Source organism: Pieris rapae, chromosome 2 (genome assembly GCF_905147795.1).
Source record: "Pieris rapae chromosome 2, ilPieRapa1.1, whole genome shotgun sequence".
Lineage (NCBI taxonomy): Eukaryota > Metazoa > Arthropoda > Insecta > Lepidoptera > Pieridae > Pieris > Pieris rapae.
Window position 1 is genome coordinate 1,996,399 of NC_059510.1, and position 18,308 is coordinate 2,014,706.

The 18,308-nt window shown below is 35.7% G+C and overlaps 1 protein-coding gene across 4 annotated transcripts in view; it reads left to right on the forward strand.

The window, feature by feature from the left end:
* LOC110995186 overlaps positions 1-17,361 on the forward strand; it is a 66,549-nt gene extending 49,188 nt beyond the window's left edge. For 2 of the 4 annotated variants that reach the window (XM_022262234.2, XM_022262237.2), the window contains 3 exons: positions 12,175-12,477; positions 12,652-12,771; positions 12,903-17,361. In XM_022262234.2, the coding sequence (XP_022117926.2) occupies positions 12,175-12,477; positions 12,652-12,771; positions 12,903-17,129 (4,650 nt within the window). In that variant the 3' untranslated portion in view covers positions 17,130-17,361. Of the gene's footprint in view, positions 1-3,033; positions 3,168-8,465; positions 9,279-12,174; positions 12,478-12,651; positions 12,772-12,902 lie in introns of those variants that run through there. The other 2 variants (XM_022262235.2, XM_045632490.1) reach the window with 2 other exon arrangements.
* The last annotated feature ends 947 nt before the right edge of the window (positions 17,362-18,308 follow it).

Below are 18,308 nucleotides of genomic sequence, written 5' to 3' on the forward strand. Positions count from 1 at the left end.
CCTGCACACTGTTGTACCGATTCCTGTAAACTAAATCTTTTTTTTAAATGAACATTTTCCTTCCTAGATCGGCACTTTTGGACAAATTAGATGGCCACCGAGATCCCCAGATCTAACCCCACTTGATTTTTTTTTATGGGGTTATGTAAAAGATTTAGTTTCCAGGAACCGGTACAACAGTGTGCAGGAGTTACAAAATGAACTTAGACGTATTATTTCAAACATCCACCATGCAAAAATAAGTAAATCGATAAGGAGAGAAATTATTAAAAGAGTGAGAATTTGTATACAACAGAACGGATCACATTTTGAGCATTTGAAAAAAATTTTTTTTTAAATAAAATGTAAAATTTTATGTTTTTAGATTCATTTAATATGCTGGGTTATTAAGGAAAAAATAATGCTTATGAGTAACCCTTTCAAACGCTATTATAAAATACATGTAATTTTACTGTCACATTTGGCGGGTTCGATTCCCGGTTGAGGAACGCGATTTTTAAAAAATCTGTGAATGCAGTTCTACTTATTATTAAAAATTAAACGATGTCTTCTTTCAGTAAAATATCCTATCATTAATATTTAAGGTACTTTCCCTCCGTGTGGCATCGCCGTGGGACGCCCTGTATATATGTATCTTAACTAATGTTGAATTACAAAACTTGCGTTAAATTATTTTTCGTTTTAGTAAACGCGTTTTTAATATACTCAATTTATTACCGTCGTACGTCGCTAATATGAAATTTGTATGAAAACTATGTCACGTATAATTTGGTTGAAAAGCAGTTCGGCAAGTCGCGGGTGAAATGGTCAAGTGGATTGGAAGTAGCACAGCACGCATCAGTGTAGTGGTATTGGCTAAATATACCTGTTTTAGTAGAAATTGATCTGAGAAAGTGGAATTATATTAATATGGTAGTATTTTTCATTGCCTTCGTACTATATGAAGAAACTAATGATATTAACATATCAAATAGTTATGGTTAAATATGATGAAAAATCCTTAACTAGTGCTTGGAAGGTGGAATTAAGAGTAAAATAGAGCCTTAAAAGTAATTATGACGTATACGTATTGAATTTTGACATACGTAAGTCACAGATTACAACAAAATCCGAATCTGACAGCCTAAATAAGTTTTAACAATTTTCAGGGTTATTGGTGATTTAACAAATCTGATTAGGATATAAATAGTTATAGAACAAGTATAAGTAATATATACAGTAAATATAAGTTGAACGATGTCCTGTTATAAATACACTCACTTAAATGTTATATATTTCAGGTTTAAATAAAATATATTAAATAAATAACCTTTAATATTGACGCGGAAGCATCGTACATTATAGAAAAAATAACACACGTAAACTCAACACCTGGACCGATACTGAAATTCTTGGGTGAGAAGAGAAGCCGACGTATATGTATTTCCGTATAAAAATATCTTTACCTTAACCATGACTACTCCTAGACTAGAAACGGTCATGAAAACTGTTCACGTACTAAATTGCTGATTTGCCCAACCGTTTTCGAATTACCTTAATGTCTAAGGCTGCGTCGTTGGCAATTCAACAGATGTGCGCGTGATGCATTATAAATTTAGCACTGTAACTGTTAAAAACCCCCTTGGTATGTTTTTTTTTTAATAAATTTTAAAATTGTCTATGTATCCCTAAGAGCATTGTTGGCCTGCTCGATCTTCGGCTGTACACCAAAGTCCAAATGACTTTGTGTCCAAATCATTGTGTCTTGCCTTAGACAGAAAAACTCTGCGTGTGTCAGACACAGGACGTTTATCACCAACTTGCCTAGATGGACAAATCATTAAATAGGAACACATTTGAGGCCCAGACTTATACAAGATTCCCTAAAAAAAAATATTTTCTTTGAAAAATTCAGTATTTATTTTCTTTAATGTGTTTCTTCTTTGATATCCCAATGTATTAACTAAAGTTGTAAAATTGTTGAGCAATTTAACCTTATATATGCTCTGTGATTATGCGTATGAGTAGTTGACGGAAGAGGAATAACCGATGATAAGACGTGTTACAACATCGTTATCATTACGTTACTTCATCAACGGTGCTATAAGATCAGAGTTAAATATAGTACCGATGTAGTCAACCTATATTTAAATGCTTTTTACTCTAACATTTAGTTACTGTACCTTCATCATACTATGAATGTAAGGGTTATTGAATGTTTTCTCGTTGGCACTGTCAGTTTATAAATAACAGCATCAAGATGTTTAAATTTAAGCTTTTTAAATAACAAACTTGCGTGAGGATCACCTAATGTTAACTGATAGCCTATGGATGCATTGCTTTTCAAGTGCATAGGCTGCCGTAAATCCGCCATAAGTCTATTATTGATGAAACATAAAAACAATGTTTCAGTTTTGTTTTACAAGTTTGAAAACTATCTCGTCCCAAGGAGATAGTCGAGGTTTTAAAAAAAGAGCTCTCTGCCATAAATTAACAAAAGAGTATCCATAGGCTGTGGCAGTTATCTTTTGTGGCTCTTTATATAAAACAGTTTACAAAAAAAACAAATTTTATTAATAGGTAGATAATAGCCATGTTTTCTCTAAATGGCATCTTAGTTTCAACGATAGCATTTCTAAAAATATTCTATCTACAGAATTAACAAATTCGATACATTTGTATTTCAAGGTAACCATTGCCCTGGCTACATATTTACATTTTATACCTAATACATACATCTAGTTAATTATTAGAATAAATTACATCTTAATTAAGAATGTAAGAATTTCGACATGTTGTAGTACTATTTAACATAGAACCTGGCATATTCATTATACTGAGACGCTAATTAAAAGTTTTAAAAAGCTCGCAACAGGCTTCATCTCTACAACTACCATATCGAGATACGTAACCGGACTCCCGCTATTGCCTCCCATCTATCTCCCTCGCACTCATTACTGACGAGATAGGCGCTACAGCCTTACATCTGTCTCTGTCGCACCTGCGAAGCCTGTCGCTGGCGCCCGCGACCCGCGTACACGCAACTTACAACTGCTCTACGAACGCGTTCAGACGCGTATACGTTCGAAAATCGACAAAATTCGCGCATTTTGGATTCAGTGCTAAGTGATAGTGTTACTGTGAAGTGATTAGTGACGTTTTTTTATGTGGTTGCCCTTGCGCTAAACGTATGTACTAAATGTCTCCGATTGCGATAGCATTCAGGGTTGCATTCCGTGCTGGCTTGACATTAATTATTTCGTAATTATTATAATTATAAGCGGTATTGTTCATAAAACCCACTCAAGACACTTGTGTCAACAAATTCGCCAAAGTATACTCCTACGTATTTTAATGCTCTCTTTGTCCGATGTCACTCCCACTTCTATTTTATTGTTTTTAAAAAAAAGTGGTTTGTTAAAGTGTATTTTGTATCCTTAAGAGAAACCAAGCCCGCGAAACCGCGTAAGGGTTAATGGTAGCGGGTTTAAAAGTCAATGCCATCTTAAGTAGAGAGAACTCCTTGAACGGAATACGGGGCTCACCTTTTCAATTATAGTTGAGTCTTAGTCAATCGACTACATGATTCGTTGCAACAAACTAAATTTTCGCCATTTAAATAGCTGCCAAGTATATACGTTGTGTTGTAAATTGTAGTTATGCGGTGTTTCTTGCAAATTTCTATCCTTTCCCTTCTAAGTTCTAACTTAAAATGTCAATACAATGTACTTACAACACAGCGATCCGGTTTGATTGAATTTGAAGTTGCGTGAACAACGCGAGACCAATCGCATATGAGGTCATCATACGTGAGCCTTATACAGACTTATTTTATATTAATTGGTTTTAGGTCAAGAATATTTACATGTTCTTGTATGGAACAATTGAATTGCAGACCACAAAATAATAGGCCGTTAAAATACACAATCGATTATGAACAATATAGTAACTTGTAACAAAAAAATATTTTAAACTAATATAGACAAGATTCCTTCACTGCGAGTGTTAAAGCAAATAGTCAGTAAAAATCACTTTGAATTAGCTAAAACATGGTAGTCATGCATCGGTATAATACCTTAGTCGCATTCTTCATTTCTGAAGGTCGTGTTAGGCCTGTAAAATCCTTTACTTGACCGATCCAGCTACTAGGGGATCGGCCTCCAAATCTGGTCCACTCTGGCACTCACGACAAGTTTTTCTAAACTTTCTGGTGACCTGCGTGTTACATGTCCAAAAAAAGCACCTACGCCGTATAGCATATATGCCGATATAGTCTCCTAAAAGTCCCCCTATTGTCTCCATTCCAAATTTAAGACTATATACGAGGACCTATATCACCACTACATACACATCAATCGTATTCGAATTTGTGTCCCTACCTATCTGTATTGGTTTACATTTCTGTATTGCTAAACTATTGTATTAAGCTAATATTGTGTTGCCAGAATCAGTACACATGTTTAGATAACGTTTTATTACTTTAGCCATCGATTTCGGCGTAAAATTATTGCAACAACAATTCTATGAATTCAATGCGCGTAGAAGTTATAACCAATTGTTTGAATATAACAATGCATCGAAATAGCCAATTTCAAGAATTCGTATGATAATCGTACATCCTTCTATAGAACAAGTAAGTGATAAAATCGATGACTCTGTGGATATTTTCAGCAACTCCATTTGAAAGTGAAGACATCACTTTCGCCGAGTCGTTTTAGAAACTATGCTGTGTTCATTATTTTCTTTTTTCCTACATGTACATTTTTACGAGCCTGCAGGGTGCCAAAAACGTCATAGCAGCCCATAGGTACCCATTTTAGTGGGTGCATTGCCGGTTTTTGATTGTACGTTCGGATTTTGAATAGTTGGAGGTCGTATCTCTCAGGAACGACCCCGGGAGTCGATTCCACAGTTCGCGAGTTCGCAAAAGAAAATGCCTTGTTAAACGGACTGTGGAAGATTTCCAGCCATCAAGGTACATGGCGAACTCATGCTTTTTCTTCAATACAAAGAGACCCTTCGTTATGTGCTGTGATTACTGGATTGTGAGAACCTTGCATGGATTTGATTAGGGTTTCGCCATCTTTAGTTCTCATGTCATTTTCATTTTCCTTTCTACGACATATTTTTATAGATATTGATTGTCCTCGTTTTAACATGTGTGATGTTTGTTAGAAACATAAAAAAATTGGTCTTCTTCATGTTTTTCGTTTGAACTTCGCATCTCAGAAAATCAATGATCAAATTACTTAATAGGGTGCTAGTATGAACTGTATGAGAAAACCCGTATTTTGTAACGGCATGCGGACTGAATCCGCCTTGGCACTTCTGAGAAGTGATGACGAAGCTTGTGTCGAAAGCTGCAACCTTCTGCATTGCTTCATAAGGAAAATTGTATATAAATATTAAGGAAATATTATATGAGCATCATCTTTCGAACTAGGGGTGGTATATTTTACTAAACTTTCTATTAGTCAAAGTTAGTTTTTTAAAGTATTTTTTAAAGTATTAGTTTATTAAAAGAGACTATTTCAAATTAATTTTCAAATAAATAACATCCACACTAACTAAACACATAAGACTATTTAGGTCCGATCAGATTTTTGTATCTGTTTCCTGATCATTTGTAATAAGTAGGAGATCAGACTCCTGTGCCTGACACACGCCGTCGAATGTTTGAGTTTATACCGGTTTCTTCACGATATTTTCGTTCACCGTTTCAGTAAATTTTAAATGCGCACATAGAAAGTCAATTGGTGCAGCTGAGGGTTGAATCTACGACCTCAAGGATGAGTCGCCCGATGAAGCCGCTAGCCCAATACGTTTTAGCTTTTTTTTTATAGAACAGGGGGCAAACGGGCAGGAGGCTCACCTGATGTTAAGTGATACCGCCGCCCATGGAAACTCTCAATGCTCGCTAGTGCGTTGCCGGCCTTTTAAGAATTGGTACGCTCTTTTCTTGAAGGAACCTAAGTCGAATTGGTATTAATTGCTCTGCGTGTAACGTTTATTAAGACTAATAAATCCTATATGTTAATTCGTATACATCACAAATTTCCTCATTGTCGCAAATAGATCGTTACGTGTAGAATCGTGTTAATTATCTGTGAAGTTATATGTAATTGAATATATTTCTCATAGTAACTGGATCATAGACGGTGAGAATTATCTCACGATCGTCATTTCATTGATATTGTGGTGTTGTTTTACCTTTATGCTTTGGAATCATGTTAGTACCACGGATGTATCAATAGAAAATTATCGTGTTATATACAGCGGAAATTTTTAACTACCTGTTAACATTTTTCGTCCACATGAAATGATTTTTCATTACGTTATTAATCTCATTCAGTTCATTAATCTCTAATAATATTATAAAGTGGAAAGATTTGTATGTAAGCATATTTGTAACGAATTGGCTCAAAAAGTACTGAACCGTTTTTAACATTATTTCACCATTAGCATGCTACATAATCACTGATTATACGCTATTTTAATTAACACGAAACGATAAGGTTCCCTAGTAAAACTGCATTAATATAACCAAAGGTGTTAAAATATGATATGTCATTTTGTTTTCAATATTTATGTCCCGTACGCAAAGGGAGCCAGCGACACAATATTGCTAAATATGTACATTATTATTTAGGTATGTCCTGCATTTACTGTAGGTTTTTGCCAAACGTTTAAAAAAATGTCCACCTATGGGCCGGACTGTTGACTATTACTAATAATTAATAGTTGACTATTACTAATAATTAATAGTTGACTATTACTAATAATTATTACTAATAATTAATAGTCAACAGTCCGGCCCATCTATTAATTGTACTTTTAATAATATTTTGAGAAAATGAGAAGGCTAGGCCATACAAATAGATAATTACAAACTATTTTATTTTTTTATTTTACAAGCATTACCTGTCCACATGGTATCCCTAACATTCGTTATAACTGATCGGAAATTGTCGTGATTCATGTGTCCTTTTTTATTATTGGCCCTTTCACTTTTTATATATGTTATAATTGCTTTGCTTTATTTCATTTCTTTTGTCTAAATAATTATGTTTTATGTAGTTTTTCAATTCTTGAGCTCACCTTATCTACCTCTACTTTTTTCTCACAGTGGTTGCCTGAAAGAGATCGTTTGAATGCGATATTGTTCTGCTTTTTATTTCATTATTTTAATATTTCTGTATCTTAACAAAGTTTTATAAATAAATTAACACATCTAATACTTATACAAAGAAATGTACTTACCTATATTACATTATTAATAAAGCCTTAATACCTATAACTAATACTTAATATGTAATACCTTAAACTTTGATCAACACAATATGACATAATTTATTGTAACGATTTTTCATTTCGATGTTCCTTATAAATTTCCCTTATCTATGAAATTACGCTTTGTGGGCGTTGAAGTCCAAACTGTGCAGATGCCACCTAATACGGTTCTAGGCTAACGTGAATCACGCTTAACGATTTCCCATTACGATAAGAAGTAATTTAAAAAACATTTTAAGTTACATACGCTTCCGCAAACGACGTTTAGCGTTTAGACACGTTATTTACATAAAATGCTTTCTTTACGAAAGTTACGTAAACAATTGCGCACACTTACGCTTACATAAGCCTATGTCATTTATGAATAATATAAATTTGTGCCTTGGTCAATTCATACTATCAAAATAATATTTTATATTTACAAAATATCGAGTCGATTAGTTGTCGCCAAAAAAATAATTATACTGCTAAATTTGTCTTCCTCATTCCAAATATATTACGTTTTATTAATAAGTAATAACATATAAATAGAAGTTAAATAATAAACAAATAAGACAAAATAAATATCTGAAAATAACAGCCAATAATAACTTTAAAACTATGTTCATTAATAAAAATTCTTGGTTGACTGGAAAAACAAGATTCTAGATCTGTAGATATCTTCAAGGTAGGGATGTAAACGTAGACCCATTGACCAGTCTTAAATTTATAACGTTTATAAAGGATGCTGTACCACATACTTTCACACTGACTCACTATTAAGGAATGGTGATCGAGTTATTCCATCACATCTGTTACTAATATTAAGTGTTATGCCTTTTCGATGTGTATAGCAATATTTTAAAACACCTTTTTTACTCCTGTTAATTTGACAAGTGATTTGTTTATCCCATATTTATTTTCATTCTTCCTTCGTGAGTCATGTAGAATATTTATATAGTGTGGTCACCTATAATAAGTTTTTTAAGCAACTAAGAAATGTTATCAAATAACAAAAGATTTAGGAATATGTAATGAATATATTAGGGTAAATATGAATGTAATATGTCTACTAAACATTAAATTTTTAAAAAAAATTTTGTTACAAATGAATGAAAGTTACTTCAAGTCAAAATTAAAAACACGAACATCAAAACATATTATTTCGATTTGAGGTGCTAAAAGTTGCCGATGACTTGACGCACGTGTTCTCAAACAAAGCCTCCAAAAGCTCGGTTTATTTTCTAGTTACATAGAAATAAACAAAGCGCCGTAGGCCCATAAACGAACGGGATAGCAACATACACGCACCGTAAGTTGGAAAGAGAGATTGCCCACGTGAGATAAGTTAACAATAGATTATAAAAAGCGGCTCTACCTGGAAGGTTTTACGCCCGCGTTAGTTTCAACTTAGACGTCATACGAAAGCCTCGCGTTGTTTAAGTTAATTCGTGTTACATTAAACTAATTACAAGTGATTTGTTAATGTGACAAAACCCATTTGGAGTGACGCAACCCGACAGTTGTTCGATAGCTTCCCACTTTCAAACACCTGTCGCCTACCTGCTGGCAACTGGTGTCTTCCCGCCTTTAGATACTGATAGTGATACGTTCAGTTCAACAAATTCCAATGAAAAGCCAGTACGCGGTTAGTTTACAAATTACCATTTGCGTTGCGGATATTATCGAGTACATATGTATAGTACATTGTCTTGGTCTTGCAGTGATGTGTTCAGAAATTAAATTAAACTGTGGGTGTTAGTGCGAGCGATGCGGACTAAATAGAAATGATTAAGTTTCGGTATAAACGTAAGGAGACGAGCGATGGAGGGAAGAGTGGAACGGCGATTCAGAAGCAGAAGATCGAAGGGCTTAAAGATAGAGAGCTCTTGCCGCCTAAGGATTTACTTTTATCGGGATCGTTGGCTGGAGTGAGGCATAACACGCTTCCGCGATCTCGTCCGCCTACCGCTAACAAGCGAGACGCACCAGAGTCTTCTTTAAGCCAAACTACCTTGACGTTATTTCGTGTAAGTTTTATCTATATTAATATTTAAGCCTTTGACTAAATATACCTCAAAGGGAATATCGTAAATTTTATTTCGATTTATATTGGATTTAATTTTTTTTAAACCCCTTAGTTGAGATGTGTTATATGTATATTGCGTATTTTGATAGATAATTTTATACAGATGAAGACAGATTCAGATTTAAGCAAAATGCTGGCTGTCCTTATAATACAACTGAAGAGATAAAAACAGAAGAAGAGATAAAAACAAATAATGGAGAAAAAAGTAACAGAAATGAACTTAAAAGAAATAATGATGAGTAAAAGATCAACGTTAACAGAAATATGTAATAAGTAGTACAAATACTATTTTACTTACGATATATATTTACAAAGATTACTTAATACCTCTGACGATAATATAGTATGGGAATAAGCTAATTAAAATATATAAAAAATACATTTACCAGCATTTAAACTGCCTATTTTAATGCAGTTCTCAAAACTCCGTGACTTCCCATACTTAATTAGTAAGAACCACGATTGCGTAATTACAATTCGTTACATATATACATTATGTTGTTAGGATAAATATTAATGATTTACTAGTATCATTTAATCGTAAATGAGAACTTAATTATACAGTTAATCATTATGTATAATTCTTTAAAGAAAGCCAATGAATATCCGCGACTGCACAAAGAATCTTAACAGAAAACTTTAACGTTCATAAAACATACAAAATATATTATCCTTTTAAGTAAACTAATTTCATAGTCCGTTTAATTTTCACATTTGTTAAACCAGCCAGAAAAGGCTTCTAAGGGCTATGATAAAATGCTTTAACATTTTGTGTAAAGAGAATAAATCGCACACATCAATCTTTTAACAGTTACTCATTAGAGTTGGCATTCAGAAGCCGTTTTGACCCTAAAAGAGCATTAAGTTTGAAAAGTAAAATAAGACAATTGTATTCGTAGGATTTGAGAGTCGATTGCGTGTTGCGTGATTTGAATGATCTATTGTTCTTGGATATTAAATTCGATTCGGACGAGTGTTGAATTTATTAGACATTTATGTATTTTAAATATGAATATATAAATAAACTTTATATACTACCTGGGTGTTCATATATTGTTTTGTGAGATTGTTAATTTACAGGAGGTTAATAACGCTGGATTTGATGCTGCATAGGTTGTTTTAATTTCAATGTATAAGAACATTTAGTTTACATATACTGTGTATACTACCTAACGATTTGGTAAATCTACTATATTATTTATAAAATATTGTTATTGTGTAACTGGGAAGCCACAAGCTATAGGTAGGATATACAGTTGACAGTTGACACCAGGAGTCTTGACACTAGACAGTATGTTTGACAGCAAACTTGCAATAATTGCAATAAATTACTATTATTAATTAAAGATCCTCCAATACTCTTATTTTTTAAATACGAAGAGTATATAAAAAATAAGTAGTAATATTCGATACTGTTTGGATAATGTTAAATATGTTTAATATGGCCGATTGGACGCAACAGCGGAAAACACGATGCACGCCGCATCCGCCTTACATCGGCATCTTATAACTTACTAAGCATAAAGATCATTATAATTTGATCAATCGAAAGGTAGTTATTTTAAAAGTCTTACCAGGATATTGTTTAATGAGTTTCCGCCCGCAGTTTTGCACGCGTGGATTTCGTGTATTTGCGTAGAATTTTTGCATAACATAATCATTATATTTCAGTTTTTTTTTATTTATTTCCTAACTCCACAGCTAAATAAATTATTTAAAACAATTAAACTAAAGATGCTAAGTTTGGATATCCATAGTTGCTCCCCTCACACTTTAAAATCGATTTTTGTTTAGTTTTATGTAATTGTTTCTTTTTTGTAATGTATGTTTTGTTTAATAATTGTTTCGATTGATATTTGTATGTGCTCTAAATGAATGTCATGTTTGCCTCTAAGTGCTTGTCACATTAAAAATTGTATCTTGTGTTTGTTTTTACCAATGTATCAGTGTGCCGATCGAATATATAATATGTATATACAAAACGGTAAAACATTTACGATAGGAAAAAAATACATTTAACTAATACCCATTTCTACTAAATTATGTCGAAAGTGATTACGTTATCGCCTACATAAATATGTATTTTGATTTACAGAACTCGGATAATCAAATAAGTTTGTTTGCAATAATAATATATTCCTACTATATTAATCTACGACTATACTATGACTATATTAATCGATTGTAAATGTATACTAACAATGGTTTAAACTGAGGAGAAAGGCACGTAGAATCGAGAAGTGATTGTATTAAATTGTGATTACTCGTGATAAAAAACAAAATGCTATCGGGTCAGAGAACGCATATCTGTGACCTATCGTTCTTTGCTTTATGGTTCATATTGAACTCAATTTAATGTTTACTATAATTTGTTAATTCCTTTTACAGTTTGGGTTTTTTATGAGTATGAAATGGTTTGATAGATATTCCAATTTTCAATTATGTGATTCGATTTTATACCGATACCACGTATATAAATGTATAATAAAGTACCACGTATTGAAGTAGGTTCATATCTAGTTCTAAGCGAGACTTAAGAATTAATAATATGTAACTTTTATTCAGAACGTGTTGATAAAATGTAACTTCAAATCTTGCTTTCAAACTATTTCGAAAGCTTTTGGAGCTTGTTGCGAAGTTGCCTTCATGTTTCATTTTATTCTAGGTCATGTATATTTAGTCTGTAAAACGACAAAACTTCAGCTCTTTATATTATATCTCGTATATGTAAAAATATAATGACTTTAAAATAGTTTGTGAATTCTACCTTCGTGTAAGTACGTTGTTTAGTTCTTTAATTTTTTTTCAGTTCTGAAACAATTTCTCTATTTTTTCAGGAATTATTTGCGCAACTACAATGGTCAGCAGAACGCGCCCCAGCGGCGGACAGTCTGCGGCGTGCTTTGGGCGGCGGAGGAGCCAGGTTCCAGCTTGGCTGCATGGCAGACGCCAGCGAGTGCTTCGAACATCTACTCCTAAGAGTCCATGCACATGTGGCCGCTGGTACCGGCGACAAAAGGGATGATGACGCCTGCAGAGCACCACACTGCGTGCCACATAGAAAGTTCGCTATGATGCTCGTCGAACAATCTGTGTGTGGGGCTTGTCAAGCGACTTCAGAACCATTGCCCTTTACGCAGGTATGTTTTATTTATTCATATATAAACTTACATATAGAAATTTACAAAAAATGCTATAGTATCTACCCATTACAAAGAAAAGGCATTTTTGTGGACTGTGGCACTGCATCCATTTAGGTTCCTAGTGAAACATAGGTAATATGACTGAACTCAAAATTTTGTCTTTAATTTCAGATGGTCCATTACGTATCTGCCACCGCCCTAACAGCGCAGGCGGCGCTTGGCGAACATGGCGACAGCTTCGGTCTTTTGTTGAAGAAGGCTGGAGGCATGGGTGACATACGAGACTGTCCTGTAAGTGTATTATTTTTATAGTCTATAATTTTATATCAACTAATAAAAATAAACGAATGGATAACTATGATAGGTCTTAATAATACATAATGTTAACTTAGCAATAAATTTACTGTTACATTACTTTTCAGAACGCTTGCGGTGCAAAGATTCAGATCTGCAGGACTTTAATGAATCGCCCAGAGGTGGTTTCCATTGGCATGGTCTGGGACTCTGAAAGACCATCAGCCGAACACGTAGCTGCGGTTTATTCAGCTCTCGGCACTGAACTAAGACCAACAGACGCTTTTCACTCTTGTGTCGACCGCGCCTGGGCTGCCCGAGCGACGCATCGTCTCGTCGGTCTCGTCACGTACTACGGAAAACACTATTCAACATTCTTTTTCCATAGCAAACTCAAGCTCTGGATATACTTCGACGACGCTGACGTCAAAGAAATCGGACCCGAATGGTCACAGGTTGTTGAAAAATGTAAACGCGCGAGGTTCCAACCGCTTCTACTCTTGTACGCGGCAGTTGATGGAACACCGTGCGATACACGTCACGCTCCCAAAGACGTTGTTCCATTTCCAGCGCCGGAACCTCGAAGGGCCGTCACTCCCGCTCCCGAAAAGCCTACGAATGGATTCGCTAGACGCGCAATGACTCCGGGACCAGATAATGACAGTGATTATGTCAGCAGAAAAGCGGTTGAAAATATGTTAGAAGTACATGCTAGTAGACGTGCACAATTGGCACGAAGTCTTAGCACCAGCTCAGCTTCTGACACACAAGAAAGACCGCGGGCGAGAAGAGACTCTGGAAATTGGAGTGGCGACAGAAACAGTGCTTCCTCCGCATCGTCTTCCACTATTGAAAGCCCATACATGTATCCTCGAGGTAGAGGACCTGGCAGTATACCCAGTAGTCCTACACGTAAAGGAGAATTGTCTAGCGGCGGGTCTTGTGATGCAGGATACGACTCCTATTCCCTGTCTTCGACAGACAGTCTTCCATTGCAACAAGGCCTTCGACACAATTTACAACTTGCACAAATTCCTGAACTCATAACTAGAGGAGATTGCGAAGCGTTGTGCATGGAAGCTGATCGGTTACTGGAGAAATCCCGTCATGCAGAAGATGCCGCTGACTATGAGACTGCGTTAGTATTATGCGATGCAGCTGCCACAAAAGTTTGTGCAGCTATGGATGCTCCTTACAATAATCCCCATACTATGACATTTGCGAGAATGAAGCATAACACTTGTGTAATGCGAGCAAGAAGTCTTCAAAGACGAATGGCTGGTTTCATTAGACAGACTGAAATTCCACAAATGGCTCCTGTCCGAAACACAAAAGGAGGTCTTGAAAGTGCCCCTACGACGATTGAAATCTATGCTACTCTACCCAAGAAAAAGGGATCTTCAAAAAAGTCAAAAGCTATTGAAGATGACACTGAAAATTCTCCCCGGGAACGGCCACCTAGACACAAATCCCGTGAAGAAGAAAAAAGTAGGGACAAAAGATCTCGAAGTGAAGACCGTGGCCGTGCTAGGAAAGAAATAACCGTTGCTGTCGATAAAAAAGATGAACCCGTGGAAGATAAGAAATCAAACAAAAAGCAACACAAAATACGAAGAAAGTTAATGGGTGGTCTTATAAGGAGGAAAAACAGATCCATGCCCGACTTAACAGAAGGTGCTGATGTTAAGAAAGAAGAAAGCAGCAAAGAAAAGCGAGTTGGATCCGTTGATGACGGTGATGTAGGACGAAAAAAGACGGACGATAAAAATAATTTAAGCGGCTATTTATCAGAAGGGCATCTAGAGTATTCTGCAGCAAGTGGGACTAATCCAAATCTTGAAAGAAGTAAACTAATGAGGAAAAGTTTTCATGGAAGTGCGGGTAAAATGTTGACCGCCGCTAAAGTTCCTCCTCCTCCACCACTACGAACTACTTCCCAGCTTAGCGGGCCTAAGTTTGAGTCAGAAGTCTCAGAGCACGGCATACAGAACCGTCCACCACAGCCCTTGCCTCCTGCTTCGCAAGGGGTATATAATTATACCAATGATAATGATGAAGACGGAGGCTTTTCGGAGCAATACGGTGAAGAGCCGCAGTCATTGCCATTTGTACCCTCATATGATGAACAACCAACGAACCACTATAACTGTACTTTAGATGACTCTCCAAATACGTCACAAAATTTTCAGACTGTTGTTACTCAAGCAATGGTTCATCAAGAGCAAAGTCCAGTTAGGAGAGATCTGACGAGAATATTAGATATTTTGCCTTCCCATCAAACAATACAGAATCTCACTAGATCATTTGATAATGGTATTGACGTGGTAGATTGCCCTCTTCCTCAAAACGTAAGAAGATCGCCGCACTTGTTGGATTTGCCACCGTATCCGAGCCCAATGAATTCTGTCAATCATTCCAGGCAACCGAGTGAAGAATTCCCACCGCCGCCTCCACCTATAGATTTAACTCCATTACAAGATGAGCTTCATAAAATTAACCAACATTGTAACATGGATCTAAACTACATTCATAAGATAAATGATGAACATAACGATGTGCCAAAAGGGTCACTCCTAGCACAACTTCAGGAAAAAAGAAGTCAAATTTTGAGGAATGAAAATAATCTCGCTAAGACTAACCAATTTGAAACAATCGGCAGTTCCGGAGATACTTGGCTCAAGGAGCTCCAAGCCAAACAGGCTGCTATAAAACTGAAGCGATCCGGATCAATAGAGGGTCAACTTTCCTCACCAGGAGAAACCTTTTTAAAGAAACCAGCAGATAATAACTCAAGCGTTAGAAGTATCGCTTCTAGGTTTGAACCTAATCTTCAAAACTCCCCTATATCTCCCCTAGATAATGAAAGATCCCATGTCGGGTACCTCAATATGGGTTCAAATAGAGATGTTATTAATTGCTCAATCCAATCAAGTAATGGACATTATAACCGTCGTACCTCTTCATCATCGACCGAACAAAAGCAAAATGACGAAGAGTACAATTTAGGAAAAACAAACAACACCACTAATACTGGAGATAGATCAAAGCCGAAAAAGAAATCAGTATCATTTTGCGATCAAGTCATATTAGTGGCGACAGCTGAAGATCAGGAAGACGATAGCTATATACCCAATCCCATATTAGAAAGAGTTCTCAAATCGGCTATGAATAAACCAGAAATGACAACTGTCCCACTACAAACAGAGAAACCTTCACTTCATAGACAAGAGTCTTTCGATAGCCAGTCTTCAAGGTCGACTATTTCATCATTATCACAAACCTCATATACGCCGAACGAAGCCAATGAATACTTTAAAAATCAAAACTCTTACCCGAACTATCAAGTAGTTCCAACGCGCTCGCAACAACAGCTTGCTGCACAAAAGCACACGACTTCATGCGTACAAAATCAAACTGTTCAAAACAATAATCAGATATATCAAGCATTACCTGCTAATTCCCAAAATGATAGCAACCCCATACCATATACGCAACCACCATCAGTATATCCGAGTCACAACACGAGCCCACCGAACTATAGTCATAACCCTGCTAACCGTCTTACACCTATTGTTCATAATCAGCCTTACATGACAAAGCAAGTACAGAATATCCAACGAACAGTTCCCAACACATATCCACACGCTCCAAATCAACTGCACCCAGCAAATCAGTCGAATAATACATATTATCATCGTAACCCACAACCTTCGACAACGCCTACACCTCCTGCCAACTATGGTCAAAATCGTCAGTTTCCTCAACCCGTACAAAATAATAGTTCCTCGTATCAAAGCGTACCTACAAATTCACCAGCTTATCAGAGCTATCACCCACCGACAAGTTACGCTAATAACGATTATTCTAGTCGATATCAAGGTAGTAATACAAATCATTACAATGCCTCACCGTATCAAAGAGTTCCTCCCCCTCATGGTGAAGTTGAGAACTACAATGGAAACTCTTACCAGAAAATGCCAAATAATTACTACTCCGACGCTAACTCCAATCAAACACGCGTCGATCCAAGAAACTGTGTTCCCCATCGAGAAAATGGCAATGAGATCAGTCAATACCATCAGAATGGCTATCAGAATTATAATCCATATCAACATTTGGCACCACCTAAACAGATGCAAAAGAAATCAGTCTCATTTGAGCCAGGTACAAAAGGTGGTACTGATTCACCGATACCACATCAGATGAATGGAAATTATTCGGAAACCCAATCGAATACATTGTCTAATGGGCAGAAAACCGTATGCAATTTGTGTCGAAAGAAAACTCTAAGTCCCCCAGCTACGTATTGCCCAGATTGTGACTTTTACATGTCAAGATTTAAACCGCGTTCATAGCAATGATCTATGATTTTAAGTAATGTATCTATAGATCTTAATTTTAATACGGGACTCCACCGATTTTTTAGAAGTAGGTGTATATAATAATTGAATAAGATGCGACTGATCTCACGTGAGAATAAAATCCATATGCGGTAGGAATGTATTTAAATGTAACTTGAAATATAATCTCAATGAATGTAATATACAAATTTTATTGTAGAAGATATGTAGGTACTTATACCTGCGTAAATTTTTATAGCTTATTTTTATACTTTAGATGTATTATCTACTTACAAATAAATGACTTGCTTATAAAACAAATATTTTCATTTCATCATCTCCTCTCAAGTTAGCTATTATAAATTACAACCATTCGATTTCAATTCCGGCAAAAAAGGAAGCTTACTTAAGAGGGCCCTTCCCCATCCGACGAACTTCAACGCGAGCATGGCCAAAAAGCTTGTTGTTTCATCCAGCGCAATGTCAGATCAAGAGGTAAAGCGAAAAGACAGAGAAAGCGGCTGAGCACTCGGGGGCGCTCGGGCGGTAGCGAGCCATTCATAAACATAATCGCGCACAGTTACTAACTATAGTTTTGTACATTTCTCTAAAACAATGCAGGTGTTGTATTTTTAATATTAATATTAATATTTTATATTTTTAATAACACACACAGTTGTATTTTTACCAATCTAGGTACCAAACGTGCTATTTTGATAACATGGAAATTATTTATAACATAGTATTTTCGTACTTTTTGCCTCATGGGCGAACAAAGAAAGTCAGACTGATTCTCGTAAAATCTTTCTAGTAAAAACTGCGCTACTAAGATTCGGCCAATTCGCTGTAAGTTCACTTGGCGACACATCAATTAGTAAAATTATACTTATATTTATCTCTTTATCTCTTGCGATACTTGAGTCATGCCATCCTATTTTAGCAACACATCGTGATGTAGTGTGTAGTGGGTATTGCAATATTTAGTTATTCATGTGTGCGTTAGTGTGCCGATTTGAAGATAAATTGCCGTGTAGGTAACTTATCGATTCATTTGTAATATCATTGATATCTACAAATAAATGTTTGTGTAGGTTAATTTGCACCGTGGTAAAGGCGGTTGATCAGATAAAACAGTCTAAATACAGTTGATATTTTTTATTTATTTCTGAACAACTTTGTTATACTTTATAAAAA